General features: G+C 35.9%; 1 protein-coding gene across 1 annotated transcript in view; it reads left to right on the top strand.

Moving 5' to 3' along the window:
- Positions 1–20,000, top strand: part of LOC120543429 (serine/threonine-protein phosphatase 6 regulatory subunit 1-like) — a 156,353-nt gene that overhangs the window by 88,850 nt on the left and 47,503 nt on the right. Inside the window, exons 11-15 of the mRNA XM_039776556.1 lie at positions 7,037–7,101; positions 16,324–16,439; positions 16,531–16,616; positions 18,081–18,170; positions 18,834–18,931. Of these exons, the coding sequence (XP_039632490.1) occupies positions 7,037–7,101; positions 16,324–16,439; positions 16,531–16,616; positions 18,081–18,170; positions 18,834–18,931 (455 nt within the window). The remainder of the gene's footprint in view (positions 1–7,036; positions 7,102–16,323; positions 16,440–16,530; positions 16,617–18,080; positions 18,171–18,833; positions 18,932–20,000) is intronic.

The following is a 20,000-nucleotide window of genomic DNA, read 5'->3' as shown; positions in this document are numbered from 1 at the left end:
TAATAAATCTGCAACAATTTCAAAAATTCTTTTTTTCTCTGTCAATATGGGGTGCTGTGTGTACATTAATGAGGGAAAAATTTATTTAAATGATTTTAGCAAATGGCTGCAGTATAATAAAGAGTGAAAAATTAAAGGGGTTCTGAATACTTTCCGTACCCACTGTATATTTAAATGTAGCTTAAGTATTCTGTTTAGTATTTATGTGATTTTACGGTATGTGCATTTTAAATATTTCTGCTCATAAACATTTTTAATATTTTCTCATGGTTTGACTGCAAAGTATGAAGTGGTTATGACTCATACATTGTTGTTTAAAGGAAACAAGTATAAACTGCAACTTTCAAACAAAAGAGAAACTTGAAAATGCATTTCTAGGCACAAAGTCAGAAAATTAAAGAGAAAGAAGAATGAGTTCACATTGTCTCTTTGGATTTGTAATGCATATAAGAAACCCAGGCAAACTCACTTATTATTTTTGAATGTAGTCATCATTAAGTTATTTTTTCTCGTAGTCTTTTTTTAAAAAAAAAAAAAAGTAGTGTTTATCAGACATGGGATATGCAGCAGCAAAATAGTTTGCAGTATGGGATCACAGTGGAGTTGTGCCAGACAGTCAAGGAATACCATCAGGGAATAAACTTGATTCATTTTCTCTTCAGCTTTGCTTAACTCTTATAGCGGAAGAGCATTGTGCCTCTCTTAAGGTATTGTGTGTCATTGTGTAAGACACAAGGAATATGAAACTGTGTGCTGTTCGAAGTAGCTATAATCATCATTAGTTAAATTGAAAAGCTGTCTAAAATTGTGAGTTTAAATTTGTTTGTTTGAGAAGAGAAATAGAAATATGGAAGTTTTTTTATTGTATTTAATGAGAAAGAACTCCAGTTTTTGCTTGCTATAACTTACACCTAACTGTTCTTGTATAAAGGAACAGTAAGTAAGGAATCTCGCTTTTAATAGTGAATTAGACTGAAATCAGGAGTAGAATGATTATTTAGGGTGCTTGAAGTATTTAAAAATATGTTTTTAGCACAACTATACATACAAGAGCAATGGAAAGGGAAAATCTGTCCCCAAATGGGTTGTGAAGGGGTGTATTTAACACAAGACTTACCAGAGTGTACGAAAAAACGTGTAGATCCGGCTCACCTTAAATCCGTTATCACCTCTCCGCCAGCATCTTTTGTCATCTAAATGTGCTGATAAAGATAAGCTGCAAGTAGCCGGCTATTCCATCCTCCCACCGACTTAGAACTGCACGAACTTCTCCCAGCTCATGCCTTGATTGATTATCTGGGAGTGGAGTTTTAGAGTGGAAATAATAGATTGTTATTTGGAACACACGCATTTCATGTGTGTTCCGCTTCTACAGTAATCTGTATAAACACATTGTTAAAACAAAAACTTTTTCATATTTTAGTAATAAATATTACAGAATGTAGGCATAAACTATAAAATGTGTGAAGCCTTAAGTCCAAAGATCAAATAAACACTTTCACAAAAGGTTCAAGAACGATACAACAGCTTCCATGGCGTACTGGTAAGATTTGCTGACTTAGAGCGCAGCAGACTTGCCGTGCCTCAGAGACGTGAGTTCAATTCTCTACTGGGGAGAAAATGTTTTTTCTTTTTCTTTTTAACCTTAGCCGCTCTGCCTGCCTACCTGAACTTCCTGTCTATCTATATAGTAATAACAATAATTTTATTATTATATAGCAGCTTCCCTGTTTGCCTATCATATAGTACCTTTCCTTCCTATCTATCTATATATCTATCCCCTTAGATGTTTTTTTTTACATATCTATTATACAGTGCCTATGGGGTGCCAAACAGGCAATTACAATGATTTTCGGAATACATAAAGTAATTCCTGAATATATAAAGTCAGCGTCAGAATATATAAAGTCATTTCTGAATATATAAAGTCAACGTTGGAATATATAAAGTCATTCCTGAATACAGTGATCCCTTGCTGTATCGCGCTTTGACTTTCGTGGTTTTGCTCTATCGCGGATTTTATATGTAAGCATATGTAAATGTATATTGCGGATTTTTCTCAGATTCGCGGATTTCTGAGGACAATGGGTCTTTTCATTTATGGTACATGCTTCCTCAGTTTGTTTGCCCAGTTGATTTCATACAAGGGACGCTATTGGCGGATGGCTTAGAAGCTACCCAATCAGAGCGCGTATTACATATTAACTAAAACTCCTCAATGCTATAAGATATGCCTCCTGCGCGGTGCTTTCGATTGTTTGCTTGTCTCTGCCTCTATCTCACCCTCTCTGACATTCTCTGCGCCTGACGGAGGGGGTGTGTGCTGAGGTGTTGTTTGCACAGAAGCTTTTTCCTAGTGGATACGTGCGCTCCTCTAAGAAATGCAGCTTTATCGAGGTCGTCCAAAAGCTCACTTATTGATTTTTTGATTGTTTGCTTTAATCTCGCGCTCTCTCTCTCTGACGTTCTCTGCGCTTGACGGAGGAGATGTGAGCAGAGGGGCTTTGCACAGAGGCTGTTTGCTTAGAAGATAGGGGCGCTCCTGTAAAAATGCTGAAAGGCTACCTTCGCATTGATCCCTTCATTGCCGCTGCTTTATCGCGGTGCTTGCATAGTTAAAAGCGCAACAGCCCTATTGATTTTTCATTGTTTACTTTACTCTCTCTCTGACATTCTCCGCTCCTTACGCGCACTTTGAAGAGGAAGATATGTTTGCATTCTTTTAATTGTGAGAAAGAACTGTCATCTCTGTCTTGTCATGGAGCACAGTTTAAACTTTTGACTAAAGGGTGTTATTTCATGTCTAGAGGGCTCTAATAATGTTAAAAAAACGTATTTAGAAGGTCGTAAACAGGTTTTCTATGCTCTAACTGCGAAAATATTAGATTTATAAATAAAGAATCCTACTTCGTGGAAATTCATTTATCTGTCTGGAGCAGTTTCTAAGGGCTTAAAATATATAAAAATAATCATACAAACATATGGTTTCTACTTCGCGGATTTTCACCTATCGCAGGGCGTTCTGGAACGCAACCCCCGCGATCGAGGAGGGATTACTGTATATAAAGTCAGCGTTGGAATATATAAAGTCATTACCGAATATATAAAGTCAGCGTCGGAATATATAACCTCATTCCTCTGGTAGGCTCTGGTAATTCTAATGTTAAGAAGTAGAAATGGTATAAGCTAACCATTAAAACAAAATATTTTCATCTGAACTTTGAAGTACTGGTTGTATTCAAAGTGCCAGTAAAAAACATAAAATTATCGACAAATTTGCTGGGAGAATGGGAATAATGTGTTGAAAAAGATGATATAGGAAATTCATCACCAGTTGCTGATATTTAATTGGGTGTTTTGTGCTTTTTCAAGCAAGTCAAAGTGTTCATCCTTTTTGGACAGTAATAGAAACCTTATAACAGGTAAAAGTAGGTTTGCACAGTTGATGGTATTTGAAAATGGAATTTGTGGTGATGAGTACAGTCCTGTGCCTTTGTGTTTAGTTTATGGAGGTAAATAAGCAAGTGTTTCCCTGATAAGGAACATAAAATCATTGAAAAAATGTGAGATATGTTAGTTGTCTAGCCTAAAATGGAGATTGTATATTATAACTGAGGTATCTAAATGTGCATTGCTGATATTGGATAGGATCTTTAAAATTATAACTTAGAGAATGAAATATTTGTTTTATTGTTTTAATAATGACAATTGCATAGACTTTGAGTTAAGTTCATACAAGTAAAACATCAGTTTAAATATGCCATATATAGTAACATCATCTGTAATCAGTTCTGAACCACCCATAAACAGTAGTCTGAATAAAAATATTCATTAATTTAATGCATAAGACGTCAAGGTAAAGGCAGATAGATTTATTCATGTTATAGCTTGTGAATAAGTACTGTTTACAAACCTGGTAGCCCTAATCACGTAGTTCTCATCAATAAGATAAATATTTTAAACTTCACATACTTTCTCACATGAATTTAATTTGAAAAAATTCTTACCAATATCCTCTATCCACTGTAGTGTGAACAAAAATAATATAAACTTTATTACAAGTTGATCAATAATTACCAATACATATATAAAGTTAGTTGCTATTCTGTTGTGTTATCTTTTCCATGACCTAATTTTTTTTTTTTTTTAAAGTGAAATTGTAGTGCTTTTGGTCAACTTCATTCTAAGAGTCTTCCTTGGAAATAAACTTTAGATATTTAGTTAAATACTTAAAGATTCATCTAAGGGGAATGCAGTTCAGATGTCAGTGAATATCAACATCAGATGTAGCTATAATAGTGAATTCTATGTAAATTATATGAATTTTAATTTCCTAGTTTTAAGGTTACTCACATATTCTCTTGGTAAAGTAAACCACTTAATCCTTGTAGTGTTTTTACTTTTGAGTTTTTTGTCTTTACATTAGTGTAGGTATGGCTGTAAAGGGTTAGGCAGTTTAATTGGAAGTCTTCATTTCATTCCTACTCCCTATGGGGAATGACGATCATTAACCATTCTACCGGTGTAATCACACTTACTACAGAAAATTGAAAGTATGAGTGACCATTGTGAAAAGTATGTCTTTTTTTAATTTAGGATGAATAATGTGTTCATTTGTCATGTAAATATATGTTACGAAGTAAACAGAAAACAGATAAATCTGGAAAAAAGCAATACAGCAGGGGTTTTCACAATCTACAACCTTAAATTTAATTGCAAGACTTGGATCATCCTCACTCACATGGTTTGGCTTTGAAAATACTGATGTTTCTCAAAAATGTCAATCTGAAAACTATGTCAGAATTTGGTTGCCCTTAAAGACAGCTCAACAACTAACTTGCTTCACTATCTGTGAACTAACCACTGCACAGAATATCAAAAGTTTCATAAGTCATCTATCCATGATGGGTCTAAATCACCCAAGACGAGCACAAAAACACACTCTGCAAACTTTAGTGGAATCATTCTGCAAAAAAAGTGCTCTACAACAAGAAAAGCAACAGATGGCGTGACATAACTAATGTTGTTACCAATTACATTGCAAAAGATATGGTACCAATTCAGGTGGTTGAGAAGGATGGTTTCAAACAACTCTTGAATGATTTAAACCCAAGATACACACTGCCATGCCGAAAATATTTCATTAAAAAATCTCTGCCTAAATTGTATGATTCATGTCAACAAACTCTGATGCATTAACTGGAGAATGTTTCAGATTTTGCCACAACAACATATTTATGGTGAAGCCAAATATTCAAGCCATGCCTCGCCTCTCCTTGACAGTGCCCTTCTGAGGAGGGTTTCAGCATTGGAGGAAATGTTGTTATAACATGTAACCATGCTGCTCTGAAGCTAGATGCTGTGGACAGATTGGTGTTTCTGTCACACAACTTGAAGTTTCTTCAGTAGAATTTTCAATTGTTTTATTTTTTCAGATATCTTTGTGCAATATCATCCAAGTCCTAGAAAATATTGAGAGGTAATTTTTTGTCAGTATCGCATACCCCTACTCACTGATTCCTGTTGTCTCAATTCAAAAGTTGTTCCTCATTTTGCCATACATTGGTGTTGGATTAACTGGAAACAAACCTTCAGAAAAAAATGTTTAAATAGTGAAGTTAATCATTTATGCTTTGTGAGTTGGTGGGTCATGTAATCTTTTTTGTGTACCTCGGTATTTTTTGTGTCCAATCTCTGGTTAATCTACTTCACTGGGTGATTTACACCTTTGTTCAAGATAAAGGTTAATTTGTGGTTCCAGATTGGCCCCTTTGTAGATATCAGCTGTGCTCTGGAGTAACACCCAGTCCATAGCGGCTTCTCACTTTGCGGCCCATGCTGCTGTGGATAGGCTGTAGAATTTCGAAATAAAACCTGCATAACTTTTGTAACTAAGCTAGCTGTAAGTAATGAGCCTGCCAAATCTCAGCCTTCTACCGACACGGGAAGTTGGAGAATTAGTGATGTCTGGAAAGTTCAATATGGCGGCCGACAGTGGCGTCATACCATCGAAATAAGTACATACATCGGTTTTGGTTAGCGCAGGGAAGCCGCCTACCAAATTTCGTGAAGATGGGGCCGTAAATAAGAAAGTTCAACATGGCGGACATTGTCGACCATTATCGACCGTTATGACGAAAGTTAATGAAACCTGCTTAACTTTTGTAAGTGAGCTGTAAGGAATAAGCCTGCCAAATTTCAGCCTTCTACCTACACGGGAAGTTGGAGAATTAGTGATGAGTGAGTCAGTAAGTCAGTGCTTTGCCTTTTATTAGTATAGATGTAATTATGTTATACTAGTAGAAGTAATAGTATTGTAACATGTTTTAGGTACTGTATACTGTATACCATGGAAAGAAAACAAAGTTTTTAAATAAGAAGATTATTTGTTCTCTCTTACGCATTCACATTGCTAAGAGTTAAATTATACTTGTACTTCATTTAATTAGACTAGTTCACTTCCCAATTACAGATGCATGTCTTTGTTTATTTGGCATCTATAAATTGACTGTGTAAGAGTGTGCATACATATATCCTGTGTTAATGGGAATTTTGTCCACCTTTGTTTCCTGCCTTCTGACTCAGTTTTTGCTGTGGCTCTAGCCCTTCGCAAATGGACAATGGGCTTATTTAGGTTTTGGAAGGTGTATTTTTATTTATGGATCATCATGTTTCTTTGCGCTATCTGCAAATATCCAAATGCATGTCCAAGTAGGGTACAAATAAATGTGGATCTACAGCATTTACTTCAGTTACATGGTGAACAAGACCTCTTTTTGTATCATTTTTCATTGCTGTTTACATTAAAGGAGAAATAATTATGTCTGTCTGTCTCTCTCTGTTTGTATGTATATGTGTGTGAGTGTGTTTATATAATGAATGTGTATGTATATATGTATGTATGTATGTATGTATGTGTGTATGTATATTTATATATCTATATGTGTGTGTGTGTGTAAACCTTGCAGTCACAGAGAGTTTAGTTTATGAAGCTGATAATGCTCTTTGTACATTGATACTTTTCTCCTTTTTTTAGTTATTAGAAAAATGTGGCTTAATTCAGAGAATCTTAACAGCTTGGGAAGAAAACGACAAAGAACAGTAAGTGACTTTATTAAAACTGTGTAGTAGGGGTGTTTACTATGCCTATATAATAGTAACTGCTAAAAAAATATCATTTTTGTTTTTTTTTTCTTTTTCTTATTTTGTGTTTTCACCAAATCACAACACCCTTACTTTAACACGTGGAATAAACTTAATGAGTGTTTTCAGTCAGAGCAAAACTTGATGTGAGGGTTGTTCTAGAAGCAGCTGTTAAACGGTTTTCTGACTGAAATTGAGTTTTCAAATAAAATATAATTTTTTAATAGTAGACATACAGTGGTGTGAAAAACTATTTGCCCCCTTCCTGATTTCTTATTCTTTTGCATGTTTTTCACACAAAATGTTTCTGATCATCAAACACATTTAACCATTAGTCAAATATAACAAAAGTAAACACAAAATGCAGTTTTTAAATGATGGTTTTTATTATTTAGGGAGGAAAAAAAATCCAAACCTACATGGCCCTGTGTGAAAAAGTAATTGCCCCCTGAACCCAATAACTGGTTGGGCCACCCTTAGCAGCAATAACTGCAATCAAGCGTTTGCGATAACTTGCAATGAGTCTTTTACAGCGCTCTGGAGGAATTTTGGCCCACTCATCTTTGCAGAATTGTTGTAATTTAGCTTTATTTGAAGGTTTTCTAGCATGAACCACTTTTGTAAGGTCATGTCATAGCATCTCAATTGGATTCAGGTCAGGACTTTGACTAGGCCACTCCAAAGTCTCCATTTTGTTTTTCTTCAGCCATTCAGAGGTGGATTTGCTGGTGTGTTTTGGGTCATTGTCCTGTTGCAGCACCCAAGATCGCTTCAGCTTGAGTTGACGAACAGATGGCTGGACATTCTCCTTCAGGATTTTTTGGTAGACAGTAGAATTCATGGTTCCATCTATCACAGCAAGCCTTCCAGGTCCTGAAGCAGCAAAACAACCCCAGACCATCACACTACCACCACCATATTTTACTGTTGGTATGATGTTCTTTTTCTGAAATGCTGTGTTCGTTTTACGCCAGATGTAACAGGACATTTGCCTTCCAAAACGTTCAACTTTTGTGTCATCAGTCCACAAGGTATTTTCCCAAAAGTCTTGGCAATCATTGAGATGTTTCTTAGCAAAATTGAGACGAGCCCTAATGTTCTTTTTGCTTAACAGTGGTTTGCGTCTTGGAAATCTGCCATGCAGGCCGTTTTGCCCAGTCTCTTTCTTATGGTAGAGTCGTGAACACTGACCTTAATTGAGGCAAGTGAGGCCTGCAGTTCCTTAGACGTTGTCCTGAGGTCTTTTGTGACCTCTCGGATGAGTCGTCTCTGCGTTCTTGGGGTAATTTTGGTCGGCCGGCCACTCCTGGGAAGGTTCACCACTGTTCCATGTTTTTGCCATTTGTGGATAATGGCTCTCACTGTGGTTCGCTGGAGTCCCAAAGCTTTAGAAATGGCTTTATAACCTTTACCAGACTGATAGATCTCAATTACTTCTGTTCTCATTTGTTCCTGAATTTCTTTGGATCTTGGCATGATGTCTAGCTTTTGAGGTGCTTTTGGTCTACTTCTCTGTGTCAGGCAGCTCCTATTTAAGTGATTTCTTGATTGAAACAGGTGTGGCAGTAATCAGGCCTGGGGGTGGCTACGGAAATTGAACTCAGGTGTGATACACCACAGTTAGGTTATTTTTTAACAGTGGGGCAATTACTTTTCCACACAGGTAGGTTTGGATTTGTTTTCTCCCTAAATAATAAAAACCATCATTTTAAAACTGCATTTTGTGTTTACTTGTGTTATATTTGACTAATGGTTAAATGTGTTTGATGATCAGATACATTTTGTGTGACAAACATGCACAAGAATAAGAAATCAGGAAGGGGGCAAATAGTTTTTCACACCACTGTATGTGGTGTTTTTTAAATAGCATGTATCTAAAAATGTAGGAAATACCAAAATTTACTGCTTTGGTTATTATTAGATTTTGGTCAGGGTAACTACCTATTTAGTTCAATGGAACCATAGAGGTATAGTAATGATCAGTCTTGGAGGTTACTTAGTGTAAACTTTTATGGATTTTTCAATGACAATCCAATACTAACTTTACATATGTTGTAAATATGATAGACTAAAGGCAGAGAGATATAGAAGAGTAAATGTTTGAGGTGAGATTGGAGTGTCAATGAAAAGGATTGAGAAAAGAAAGTTTCAAATGGAAGGACCAGGAGGAGGAGATGAGGACAGCTCTAGAACATTTGGAGTAACATGCCAGGTGAATTTTAAGAACCGTTGTTGCCGTATTAGTCAGTAGCCATTGTAAAATGTAGTTGTTGCAGAATCTCCATTTAAAAAATAAAAGAGGAAAATTGTTTATCTAATTGTAATTTTTTTAATAGATTAGATAGGGAAATTTTAGATCCCAGTATCTTCATTATGATAGAATACAATATAAAGATGGAAAATATTAAATTTAAAACCAAAGAAATAGGGACTGGCACCTTTTGAATACTCCATCATTTAGCAAGTTGATCAATAGTTGCTTATTTAAAAAAAAAAAAAAACAGCTGAGCAAAACATGAGCTTTGAAAACTTTTTCTTGTTCTTGTTGTGGTAGACATGTAGAGAGGACAGAAGAGTACTGTAATGAAGAGTGTGAAAAACATGAGTGTACTTATTTCCCAACACTCAGCTACAACTTTGACTAGTCATAAATTACTTTGTTGTTTACAATAACCTTTCTTCCAAAACAAGGAGAAAAATCAATGCTATTGTATGAAATTAAAAGGGTGAGCAAATTTAAGTGAAGGAAGAGGAACAGAAAACAGGCAGTGGCGGTATCTCACTAGGTAAACTCCAGCTTTCCATGACTTTTTAAAATTATGAGTGATTCTTAAAACTTTGAAATTGACGAAAGTTTAACCTTTGGCAATCCAGTCCAATGTTTCAAGGATTTAAAGAAAAACATAGTAGACAAATCATTAGAATAGCATTAGAAAATCATCCCATTCTTTTATTTTTATTAGGTTTTGCAGTTGTTATATTTGGAAAACAGGTGTAAGCCATGTTCTAAGGTTATATTGTTGTCTGATTTAGATTTTTAATGCATATAACCCTTTATTGTATTTAATAATAGTATTTCCTGCCCTACTATAGTGTTATTTAAATCCAAATAAAACCAGAGAGCAGTAATTGTAACAGTTTTCTGCATCTGGCATTAACATATTGTGTGCTTTAATATACATCATAGATTCAATTATATGGATTTCATGGTTGATTGACTATGAAGCTAAGATCAGAATGCATCTTTTATCTATCATTAAGGACTTTTATTTTTTGTATTTATACTACAACATTGTTTAATTTTGCTCAACACCTTTTACAAATTACACATTTCTTTGTTGTGCAGATCTAGAGAATTTTAATATTGTAAACGTCTGTCTTTCTCTGTTATTTAAAAATAAAGTACAGAACATTCTCTTATTAGTATTCCTAAAAGAAATGGTCTATTCCTCAGTTCATTCCCTTAACCTGTTTAGTCTCTAGTTCGTGGTAATTTCATAATTGGATCAGAACTTCATGAAATTTGGCTTTTTTTTCCTCATAAAGGGGAACTTAAAATAGATTGGGAAATAGGGGTTGTTACATAGAGAAAATGTGGCAAAGAGAAATATTTAAGGTAGTTATCTGAGATCACGTCATGAATATATAGGCAGTTGGAAAAATTGCACACTTAGATTTGTTAATAGTGGTACATTTCCACATCACAATTATGTTTATTATGCCACTTTAAAATGTAGTATTCATTTAACTAAAAAATAATTTAAATGTTATTTAATATAATTTAAAGAGTGGAACTATTTAATGGCTAAATATTATGGCATCGTAGGTTTTTATTAACGTATAATGTTTACTTTATACTGCACACGGTTATCTCACTACAATAATATGTAAATTAAAAATTACAGCTTTTTCAAGGTGTTTACATTCAAACTATAAATGAATATATTTTAAGGGATAATTAAATACTTCAAAAATATTTGAGTTTTCTCAAGTAAGTGGGAGAAAGTGCAAAAATACACAGTGGTCACACAGTGTTACAGTATATCTGTCTACCACTGGCTAGAACCAGGTCTTGCCTCCAGAACAGCCTAAATTCATCAAACCATGGATACAACAAAGTGCTGAAAACTTTTTTTTTTAAATTTGTATATATGCTGACTTAATATCATTGCTTAGTTCCTACACATTTTTCAGTCAAACATTGGTTTTGAACTCCTCTATTTCACTTCTTCTCAGTGGCACTTAGTTGTAGTGTGGTCTGTGGAATGTGAAGGCCATGGAATATGCTGAAGTCACTGTTGTGTTTGTCAAGCCAGCTTGAGATGATGCATGCTTTGTGACATGGCGTTTTATTTTTCTGAATATATAAATTTGAAAAAGGTAGACTAACAACATACAAAGATGCACATGGTCAATGTAGTGCTGTTGAAAAATTGAACCTCTTCGGTATGCTAAATTCATCTTGTAATATTTAATTTGTATGTTTTATTTTGGTCTGATTTTATTTTAGAGTTACTTAATTACTCTTTAAGTTGTGGGCTCAGAGTTCATGTAGGAAATGTTCTGTAGCTGAAAGGGCTGGCAAGTACAAATGACCTCATTAGATAATTAATATTCATGTGGTAGTTCCCCAAAACTGTCAAATTTTAGAAGTAGATAAAATTCTGAGGAGTATGCAAAATAGAGGATTTTGGGAAAATAAGTATAAATTGTTAAAGAGTGTCATTGTTTATTAGAATTTATATATTTAAGCATAAATAGTGACCATTGTGTGCTTGTAAGAATATGTAAAATGGAATAGACTTCCTCTTCACTTCCAAGCATCATGCCTGGTTTAAGAAACCAAAGACTGTAACAATCAAAGCCATGACCTCATGAAATCGAAGCCTGCTATGTCAACCTGATTTGAATTGTTGAGGTGGTATGTTGTCATATGTATGTATGCATACTGACATTCAGCAATGATTGATGATTGTTAATAAAACAAACTGTGTCCTTTTAGGTATTGTACTTTCAGGGGTAGTGATTAACCCTTGGCTTCTGTTAGACTATGTAGCCCTTTCAAAGGCAGCCATCGGGATATTAAAGCCCCACGGAAGTAACTGTTCCTGGCTTTAGCTAGGGTATTCTGAAATGTGGCCCTTTCAGGAGAAGCAATCTGAAAACAGATTAACACTTACAGTAAGTGAATCCTGGCAGAGACACATCGTGAGCAGAATGGCTTATAGCACCTGGTAAGATATCAAAGTTGAAGTAGGTAACTTTGGTCGGTGCTGAAACTTTCTTGCTTTGTATTTCAGCTTTATCTGTGCTGAGTGATTGTTGAATTGGTAGTGTGGACTTTAACCCGGACACAGACAGACAGACATCGTTGGCTCCACCACACACTGTTTATTTACACTATTTACAACAGTTCACGTGCACCACAAACCCCAGTGCCTCTTGCACTGATTCCCCAAAGTCCAGGCCTCACAGTTCCTGTGCCTTCCTGACCGCCTCCAGTGCTCTCTCCAGCTCTGTCCACTCCCACCCGACATCCACCAATGACTGGAGGGAGGCGGCCCCTTAAATAGGAACCCGGATGGGCTCCAGCTGCTTCCCGGCACTCCTCCGCAGACACGCCCCAGTGTGGTGGAAGTGCCGGCTGCGCACCCGGAAGCCGTCCGGGTGTCCCCTGTCGTCTTCCCTCCAGCACTTCCTGGTGTGGCGGAAGTGCTGGGTTCCAGGGATATTCAGGCACCGGGGCGTCGCCTGGCGGTGGCCACGGGTCCCTACAGGGCTGGGCTTCCAAGCCCTTTACCCGAGGCCCCCAACATAACCAGGACAAACGCCCCCTCGCGGTCTGGAGGAGGCACAAGCCCTCCTTTGGTCCTCCTGGGTGTCCCGGCCGATGCCACAGTAGTTTTGCAGGACATATTTGTGAATCAAGGCTAAGAGTTTAGGCATTTTCATTATTAACTTGCTCAACAATACAAAAGGATCCTTAAATGTTAAAGTGCCTTTCCTGTACACTTTACACCACAAAAGTCAGCAAAAATGCATATTTGTACTATGGCTTTCAAATGATGTCTAGAACCTGTACCCTGTCGATACTAGCCTCAAACAGTGACACGAAAAAACGAGTCAATGGATTAAAAAGACAGTTATCTGCATGTCACAGTAAAAATCCAAGATGTTTTCAACAAGGTGATAATTTTCCAGTCTTCCTTTATATGTGATCATGTGCCACTTCTAAGGTTTTATGTCATGCATTCAGAGATCCAATTGTGCACTACATTGTTGTAAAAACCTGTTAGTATTTGTGGCCTTTCTGTTGGCTTAAATGAAAACTCCTCTCTTATTAACAGGATGTTTTGTCCACAATGTCAAGGTTATTTTATTTCCTATTTTTAAATTAGTTTTTATTTCTATATTCTATGGTCAATTTTTAATTTAGTTGTATGCTGTTTTAATCGTTTTTATTTTAGTTTGTATTACTGGTAACTTATTTCAGGGAGTTTTTTGTTCGAGAAAAGCAGTTTTTAATTTTTGGCAGTTTCAATGAAGATTAAGAAATGCATTCTTTAGGTTCATACAGCAGACATTATAGAAGCTTGCAGGTATGCCCATTAAAGACACAGAGTCTTTTTTGCTTTGCCACCTATCAAGTTATCCTCTGAACATTTTAGAAAATGTGCCGCCTTCACTTTATAGCAATTTCCATCTGTTCAAGGAACAGGCAGTTTACTTTTAAACTTCAGATCAGGTACTTCACAGTACTTTATTCACATAACCTTCTAGAAATCTTTTGATTCAATAAAGAGCTGTATTACACTTTGTCTTTTTGAGTTGTTTGGAAGTGAACTGAAAGGCACTATTCTGTAGACATAAACTCATGTTTGTTTGACTACTATAGCCTATGTCTTTAGCCTCTTTAAAGACATATTTGAGAAAGCATTTAAGTGTATTCTGAGTTTGTCAGGTTCTTTCCTTTTATGTTTTATTCTGAAAAAGTCTTTACAAATGACAGTTTAACCTATGAGGTTCATTTTCTATTCCTGAACAAGTTAATACAGGAAATGCTTAAATTGTTAATCTCAATTTCTATTTATATCCCTATTTCAACTTAATCAGCACAGACAACCTACAATATCAAGCAAAAAATACCAGGGAATGCGGCTAGAAGTGGCTCACTCGCAAGGTGTCCCTTTGTGGACGTGTGATCAATCTTCAGATTGCTTCCAATCTTAAGAGTTCCAATTCAGAATACCCTAGCAAAAGCAAAGAGCCACCGCAACGGCATCTCCTACCAGGTTTTTCTCGTTCAGATAAGCTATCTTTGAAAGGGTGTACACAATCTTAACAGAGTCCAGAGCTTACTTGAAAGCCTTCCCTTGCCGAGTCACAGTGAGACGTATCTCGAATCTCTGCTTCTGAAAGAACTTACCATTAGCAAATACCGCTTTAAATTACCACTTGTCAGTTATTGTTAAATGTCAGTAAACAACAATAGAAAATTCAATGAAGCAATACCCAGACTTTTACTGTTATAATTACTTATATTTTATTTGCAGAAAATGCATGCATAAATGTTAAGATATGAAGACATATAACCTGAACGATTCAAATCAGAGTTACACAGCAAGCTTTGTATCAGGTGGCCACTTTAGCTTTTATAGTCTATCTTCTTCAGCTGTAATGCTAGTATGCATTGGGACAGTAAATAGCAAAATGTTGTCACCTCTCTTCTAGACAATGATGATGTCTGTCTCTCCTAGTGCCTTTTTTAACATACTTTTTATAGTGTCTGGCTTGACTGCCTTATGGAAGATATTGAATCAATCAAAGGTTTGGGACAACCGATAAGTTCCTGTGGTCTAGTTAATTATTGATTATGTTACTTTTGGCTGAACATGAAACATTTTAATTTTAATGTCCCAAGCCTCCATATCAGTCTTTTAAGCATGCACGTACTGATTACTTTATCTAAAATACATTCCAATAAACAATAAAAAACTTATTTCCCTTTGTATACACCCCGGCCCTGCTGCGGTTCTTCACCGAAGAGTGAAGCAAGGTAATGCAAGGAACATTGTAAATGTAGGGAACAGGATTAAGTGGCCACTAACCTTGCCACAACCCTGCCTGACTGCTGTGTCTGTGTATAGGAAAGTGGCAGATCACGCTACAATAAATAACCCTGCTGTTCCCGTTTTAAGCTGAATAAAGCTGGTTTTGCTAAAGTACTGAGACTTAGTCTCATGTTTTGGGGTGTAAGACAGGGACTTATAGCGCGACCCCAATCTTTTAGGATTTTCTTCTGTGGCGCTTCACTGCTTCACTGCAGCGCAGTGAACCTGCTGTTGCCCTGGCCGGCAACGGACAAACAATCTTCCACAGACGCGGCAATAGTGTTTTGGGACACACTTCAGCATGACGTTCCCGTTGTGTGGGAGGGATCCCAAAAGAGTTCAGAAACCTCACAATATGAAGAAGAAGAAAAGGGTGATTCGGCTTCTGATTGCTAACTGTGTGGCCCTCAACATGCTTCCACATTTAGATAATGTTCGCGTTGATTTCCTCTCACCCAATTGCACAGCAGTGTTTCAGCCATTGAGTTTGGGCATCATTCGCACCCTGAAAGTGTATTATTGCAAGGAAATGCTGAGAAAAATTCTCATCAGCATAACTTGTAGACAGGAGAAGATTAAAATTAAAGCAAAAGAAGCTATTGAAATGATTGCAAACGCCTGGACGCAAGTTAAAGAAAGCACTTTAACAACAAATACAGAATCTCATTACAACGAAATTTTCATTACAACTAAATATTTTTTAGGTCCCTTGGAGTTCGTTGTAACAAGAAGTTTACCTGTATAACATATTATATGTATATAACATGTAATATGAGTTGTAGCCACATGATTGGCTCTTTGCAAGTGAAGACTGTTTGCAGTAATACAGGTATACGTAAGAAAATGAACACCGTTTGTAGATTACCTGTGCATAGGTACATCTCCTGTTTCTTTCAATGACAGTAATAAGAAATAACTGCAAATGATTTTAAGTATTCATCCTTTATGAAAAAATTACATGTAAAATTAGAGAAGTAAAGTTTATTTCAAGGTAATTTTTGGGTGTCTTTCTAACATAAATTAGTACAGTGGATTTCTTGGTTTTAAAATAATTATTTCTTCTTTGTAGGATGACTGGAGGGAGGAGGCGGGGCTATATGGGTCATCTAACTAGAATAGCCAATCATATTGTCCAAAGTTGTGAGAAAGGTCCCAACCAGTCAGTTACCCTGGAAATTCTTAAAGGTAAATTATATGTAAATTATTACATTTATGAATTCTGTTATGTGTTTGTGTGGTGTTGTTGATATGTGTATGTCTGCTTTTCTCTTTGTAGCACTTCTAGAAGATGAAAAAGAGAGATGGGAAAAGTTCACCATGGGTTCACTCTCAGAAACAAACAAGCGCAACACAATTGACCTGGTATGAGACGTTCTCATCCACCCACTAATCTTCTGTCCCTAAAAAAATGTTTTTTGACTATTGAGTTTTCACGAGTTTCTGTTTATGCATTATTTTTGGTTGCATTATTTCCTGACAAACTGCTTTTTGTGATCTACATATAGTTCCTAAACCCCCCACTAGCATATCACTCATAAGTAGGATTGGCAGTCCTACGAATAAATTCATTGAGTAGAATGCAGCAAACAAAGTTGAAATACAAGCAACTAATGTATTTTTGCAGGAATTTCTGCTTATATGACATGCAGTTTAAAGTGTTTTAGATGAAACATTGCAAATGTAGTTAAATATTGAACAAAAATATTTTTTAGTAGTATGTTTTGAATTTTAAATAAATTGTGCTAGTTTTTTTTTTTTAAGGTTTGTTGTATTTGACTTTCTTAGGTACCTGTAGAGTATGTAATGTTAGATTGCTGAACACAACAGTCCTTAGTATAATACCCTTATTATCCTAAATAACTGAACCGAAGTTACCTTGAAGGAAAACCAAACGTTTTTTAAATATTTGTAACAATAAATAATATTTAAGATACAGTACTTTAAATTCAAATCACATAACATTGTAGGTGGTTCTGCATTGATTATAAAAACAGACATGTAGGTAGTGTTTTGTTGAACAAGGAATACCTTAAATATTTTTTAACTATGGAAACAGACTCTACAAAGTTTTGGTTATATTCATGATCAGTGAATCCTTTTCAAAGTCCATTAACTCCCAACATGTATTTAAAAGCTTTGTTGTTCTAAATGTTATTTTCAAAATATGTTTGGGTTTTTTTTTGTTTGTTTTTTTTACACCTCGGCACAGAAATAAGTCTTAATCATACCTCAACTTATAACAAGCTATATGTATTTTGATGTAAAAGCTTTGCAAGAAAAAGAAAAATATATGTTGCTTGAATGGTTTGTGTCTAGCAAAAGGTCTATCAAATTAACTAATTGAAACTGCTAGCTATTGGTGAATTATTAATATTCCATTGAAAAGATGGTTAGAGGAGCCTTTTTTTCTGAATTCCCAGTTAAAGGCAGTCATGTGGTTAGCATTATTTTTAATATTGTGATTTTTTTTTTTTGTTTGGTTTTTTTTTTTTTAAACTTACATTTTTTTGTTTAGTAATTGTGCCAAAATTTGAAGAGAAGTTTCTGATTTAGAGTACTGCCATGCCTACATACTGCAACATTTTTGCATGATTTCCGTTAAACCAGCCTATTTCATTAGCCTTTCCCCTAATGGTACACGTTTCTTGACCATTTATAATCTTTCCTTTTTACTTAAGCATCATGAAATAATTTATTTTCTTTTTTCCCTTTGAGCAAATTTTCTGGCAATTTTTCTAGTGAAACATGTTCTGGATCTTTCATATAGCATTATTGTTAAGACATAGGGCTGGCCTGTAATGATTTAACGCTGTCTGTCTGTCTTAGGAAAGCACGCACAATTTGCACTCCTCCAGTGATGATGAAGAAAATGAGTTGAAAGAGTTTAGTTTTCCTCAGGAAGCTGTCCTGCAGCAGGTAACCCCATGCCCCAAAATCACTAACTTTGAACTCTGAAAGTCTCTTGATTTAGCAGGGAGGTTGCTTGCCATAATTTCTTTGCTTTTTTCAGGCAGTTCAGAAAAATCTTATGTGGACAAAGAACTTGGTACTTACCATCTTTTTTCAGAGTCAGAAAGGGAAACAGACGCAAGGTCTTATGAATTCCAAAACAGGCCTTCCCTCCATATAAAATTTATGAAACCAGGCTGGAGGGAATACCAACCGGCTGATGCTTTCAGGAGTACTTTAATGAAGCTGCTAACATTAATATACTTGTCTCAAAAATAATAAATTGCTAAGTTAATTATCACTCATTAAATGAGATGTTTAAGTTAATGTGGGTTTAAACTTACCCCATAAAATAGAATTGGACTAGGGAAGGATTTCTGTAGTATTTAAATATGACTTATTATAAATTTGTCAGTATTAGAAAGCTCAGTTGAGGTTGTGTTATATGTTGGTTTTAAAATGTAAGGTTTACAATGCCTTCATCAAACATTTCTACCTATATATTTCAAATATTTACTTTGTTTCCCCTTGCAAAAATAGTCTGTTGCTGTCCAGCCTGGCTCTGTCTTTTCATATGTTATTGATGATGGAGCATTCTTTTGAAACATGTTTCTTTGCTTGCTTTCATAGGCCTTTGCAGATTATCAGATGCAGCAGATGACTTCAACTTTTATTGACCATTTTGGGTTCAACGATGAGGAATTTGGGGAACAAGAAGACAGTGTCAAGTGAGAATAATATCTGTTAAATTTTGTGGAGGCAGAAAAGACACCATTTAACACACAGAGAATTTGGTCATAATTAGACCATTATAAAAAGTTTTGAGTGTCTGAAGACTTTATTATCCAATCTAAGTAACTAAAACCTAGTCCGATATATGAATGGTTATACCTTATTCTATCAATTTCTGTTCCCATTTTGAAATATTTTCAAAAGGAGCCCAGTTTTAGAGCTGGCTTTATTTTTGAAATGTGGTCTCCTTACTGGTTTCATATTAGCATTTAAGTGTTCTAAACATATGGTGGACCTCAGTCTTTATGGGTAAACTTGTCTAATTTGAAAGTCCTATCAGACTTCATGTGCATCTGATTATAATTTGATGATTTTTTAACATGCCTTTACAGTTTCATTTTGTGATCTTAAGTTATAGGTTCTAATGTAATGCCTGAGTCATTGATTCAGTGTTCTCATTTTAATATTAAGGCCATCAAGTATAGGTTCCATCCATCCATCCATTATCCAACCTGCTATATCATAACATAGGGTCATGGGGGGTCTGCTGGAGCCAATCCCAGCCAACACAGGGTGCAACGCAGGAACAAATCCCAGGCAGGGCGCTAGACCACAGCAGGGCACACACCCACACACCAAGGACAATTTAGGATCGCCAATGCACCTAACCTGCATGTCTTTGGACTTTGCGAGGAAACCGGAGCACCCGGAGTAAACCCACGCAGACATGGGGAGAACAACAACAACTTTTATTTATATAGCACATTTTCATACAAATAATGTAGCTCAAAGTGCAAACTAAATGCGGGAGGGACCTGGGAAGCGAACCCAGGTCTCCTTACTGTGAGGCAGCAGTGCTACCACTGCGCCACCGTGCCACCCAGTATAGGTTCTAATTTACACAAATGTCCTACTTTGAGGAGATGGCATTCACAACACAAATGTCCTACTTTGAGGAGATGGTATTCACAACACAATTTCTAACTTGAAAATTTTGTCAAATGAGTGTTATTACCCAGTGGAATTTAGGTTCTTTTCTTAACTTTGTCCATCAAATCCAGTTCC

The sequence above is a fragment of the Polypterus senegalus genome, chromosome 13, assembly GCF_016835505.1.
Source record: "Polypterus senegalus isolate Bchr_013 chromosome 13, ASM1683550v1, whole genome shotgun sequence".
In the NCBI taxonomy this organism is placed as follows: Eukaryota; Metazoa; Chordata; class Cladistia; order Polypteriformes; family Polypteridae; genus Polypterus; species Polypterus senegalus.
The sequence above is the reverse complement of the archived record's forward strand: the minus strand, read 5'-3'. Positions and strand labels throughout refer to the sequence as shown.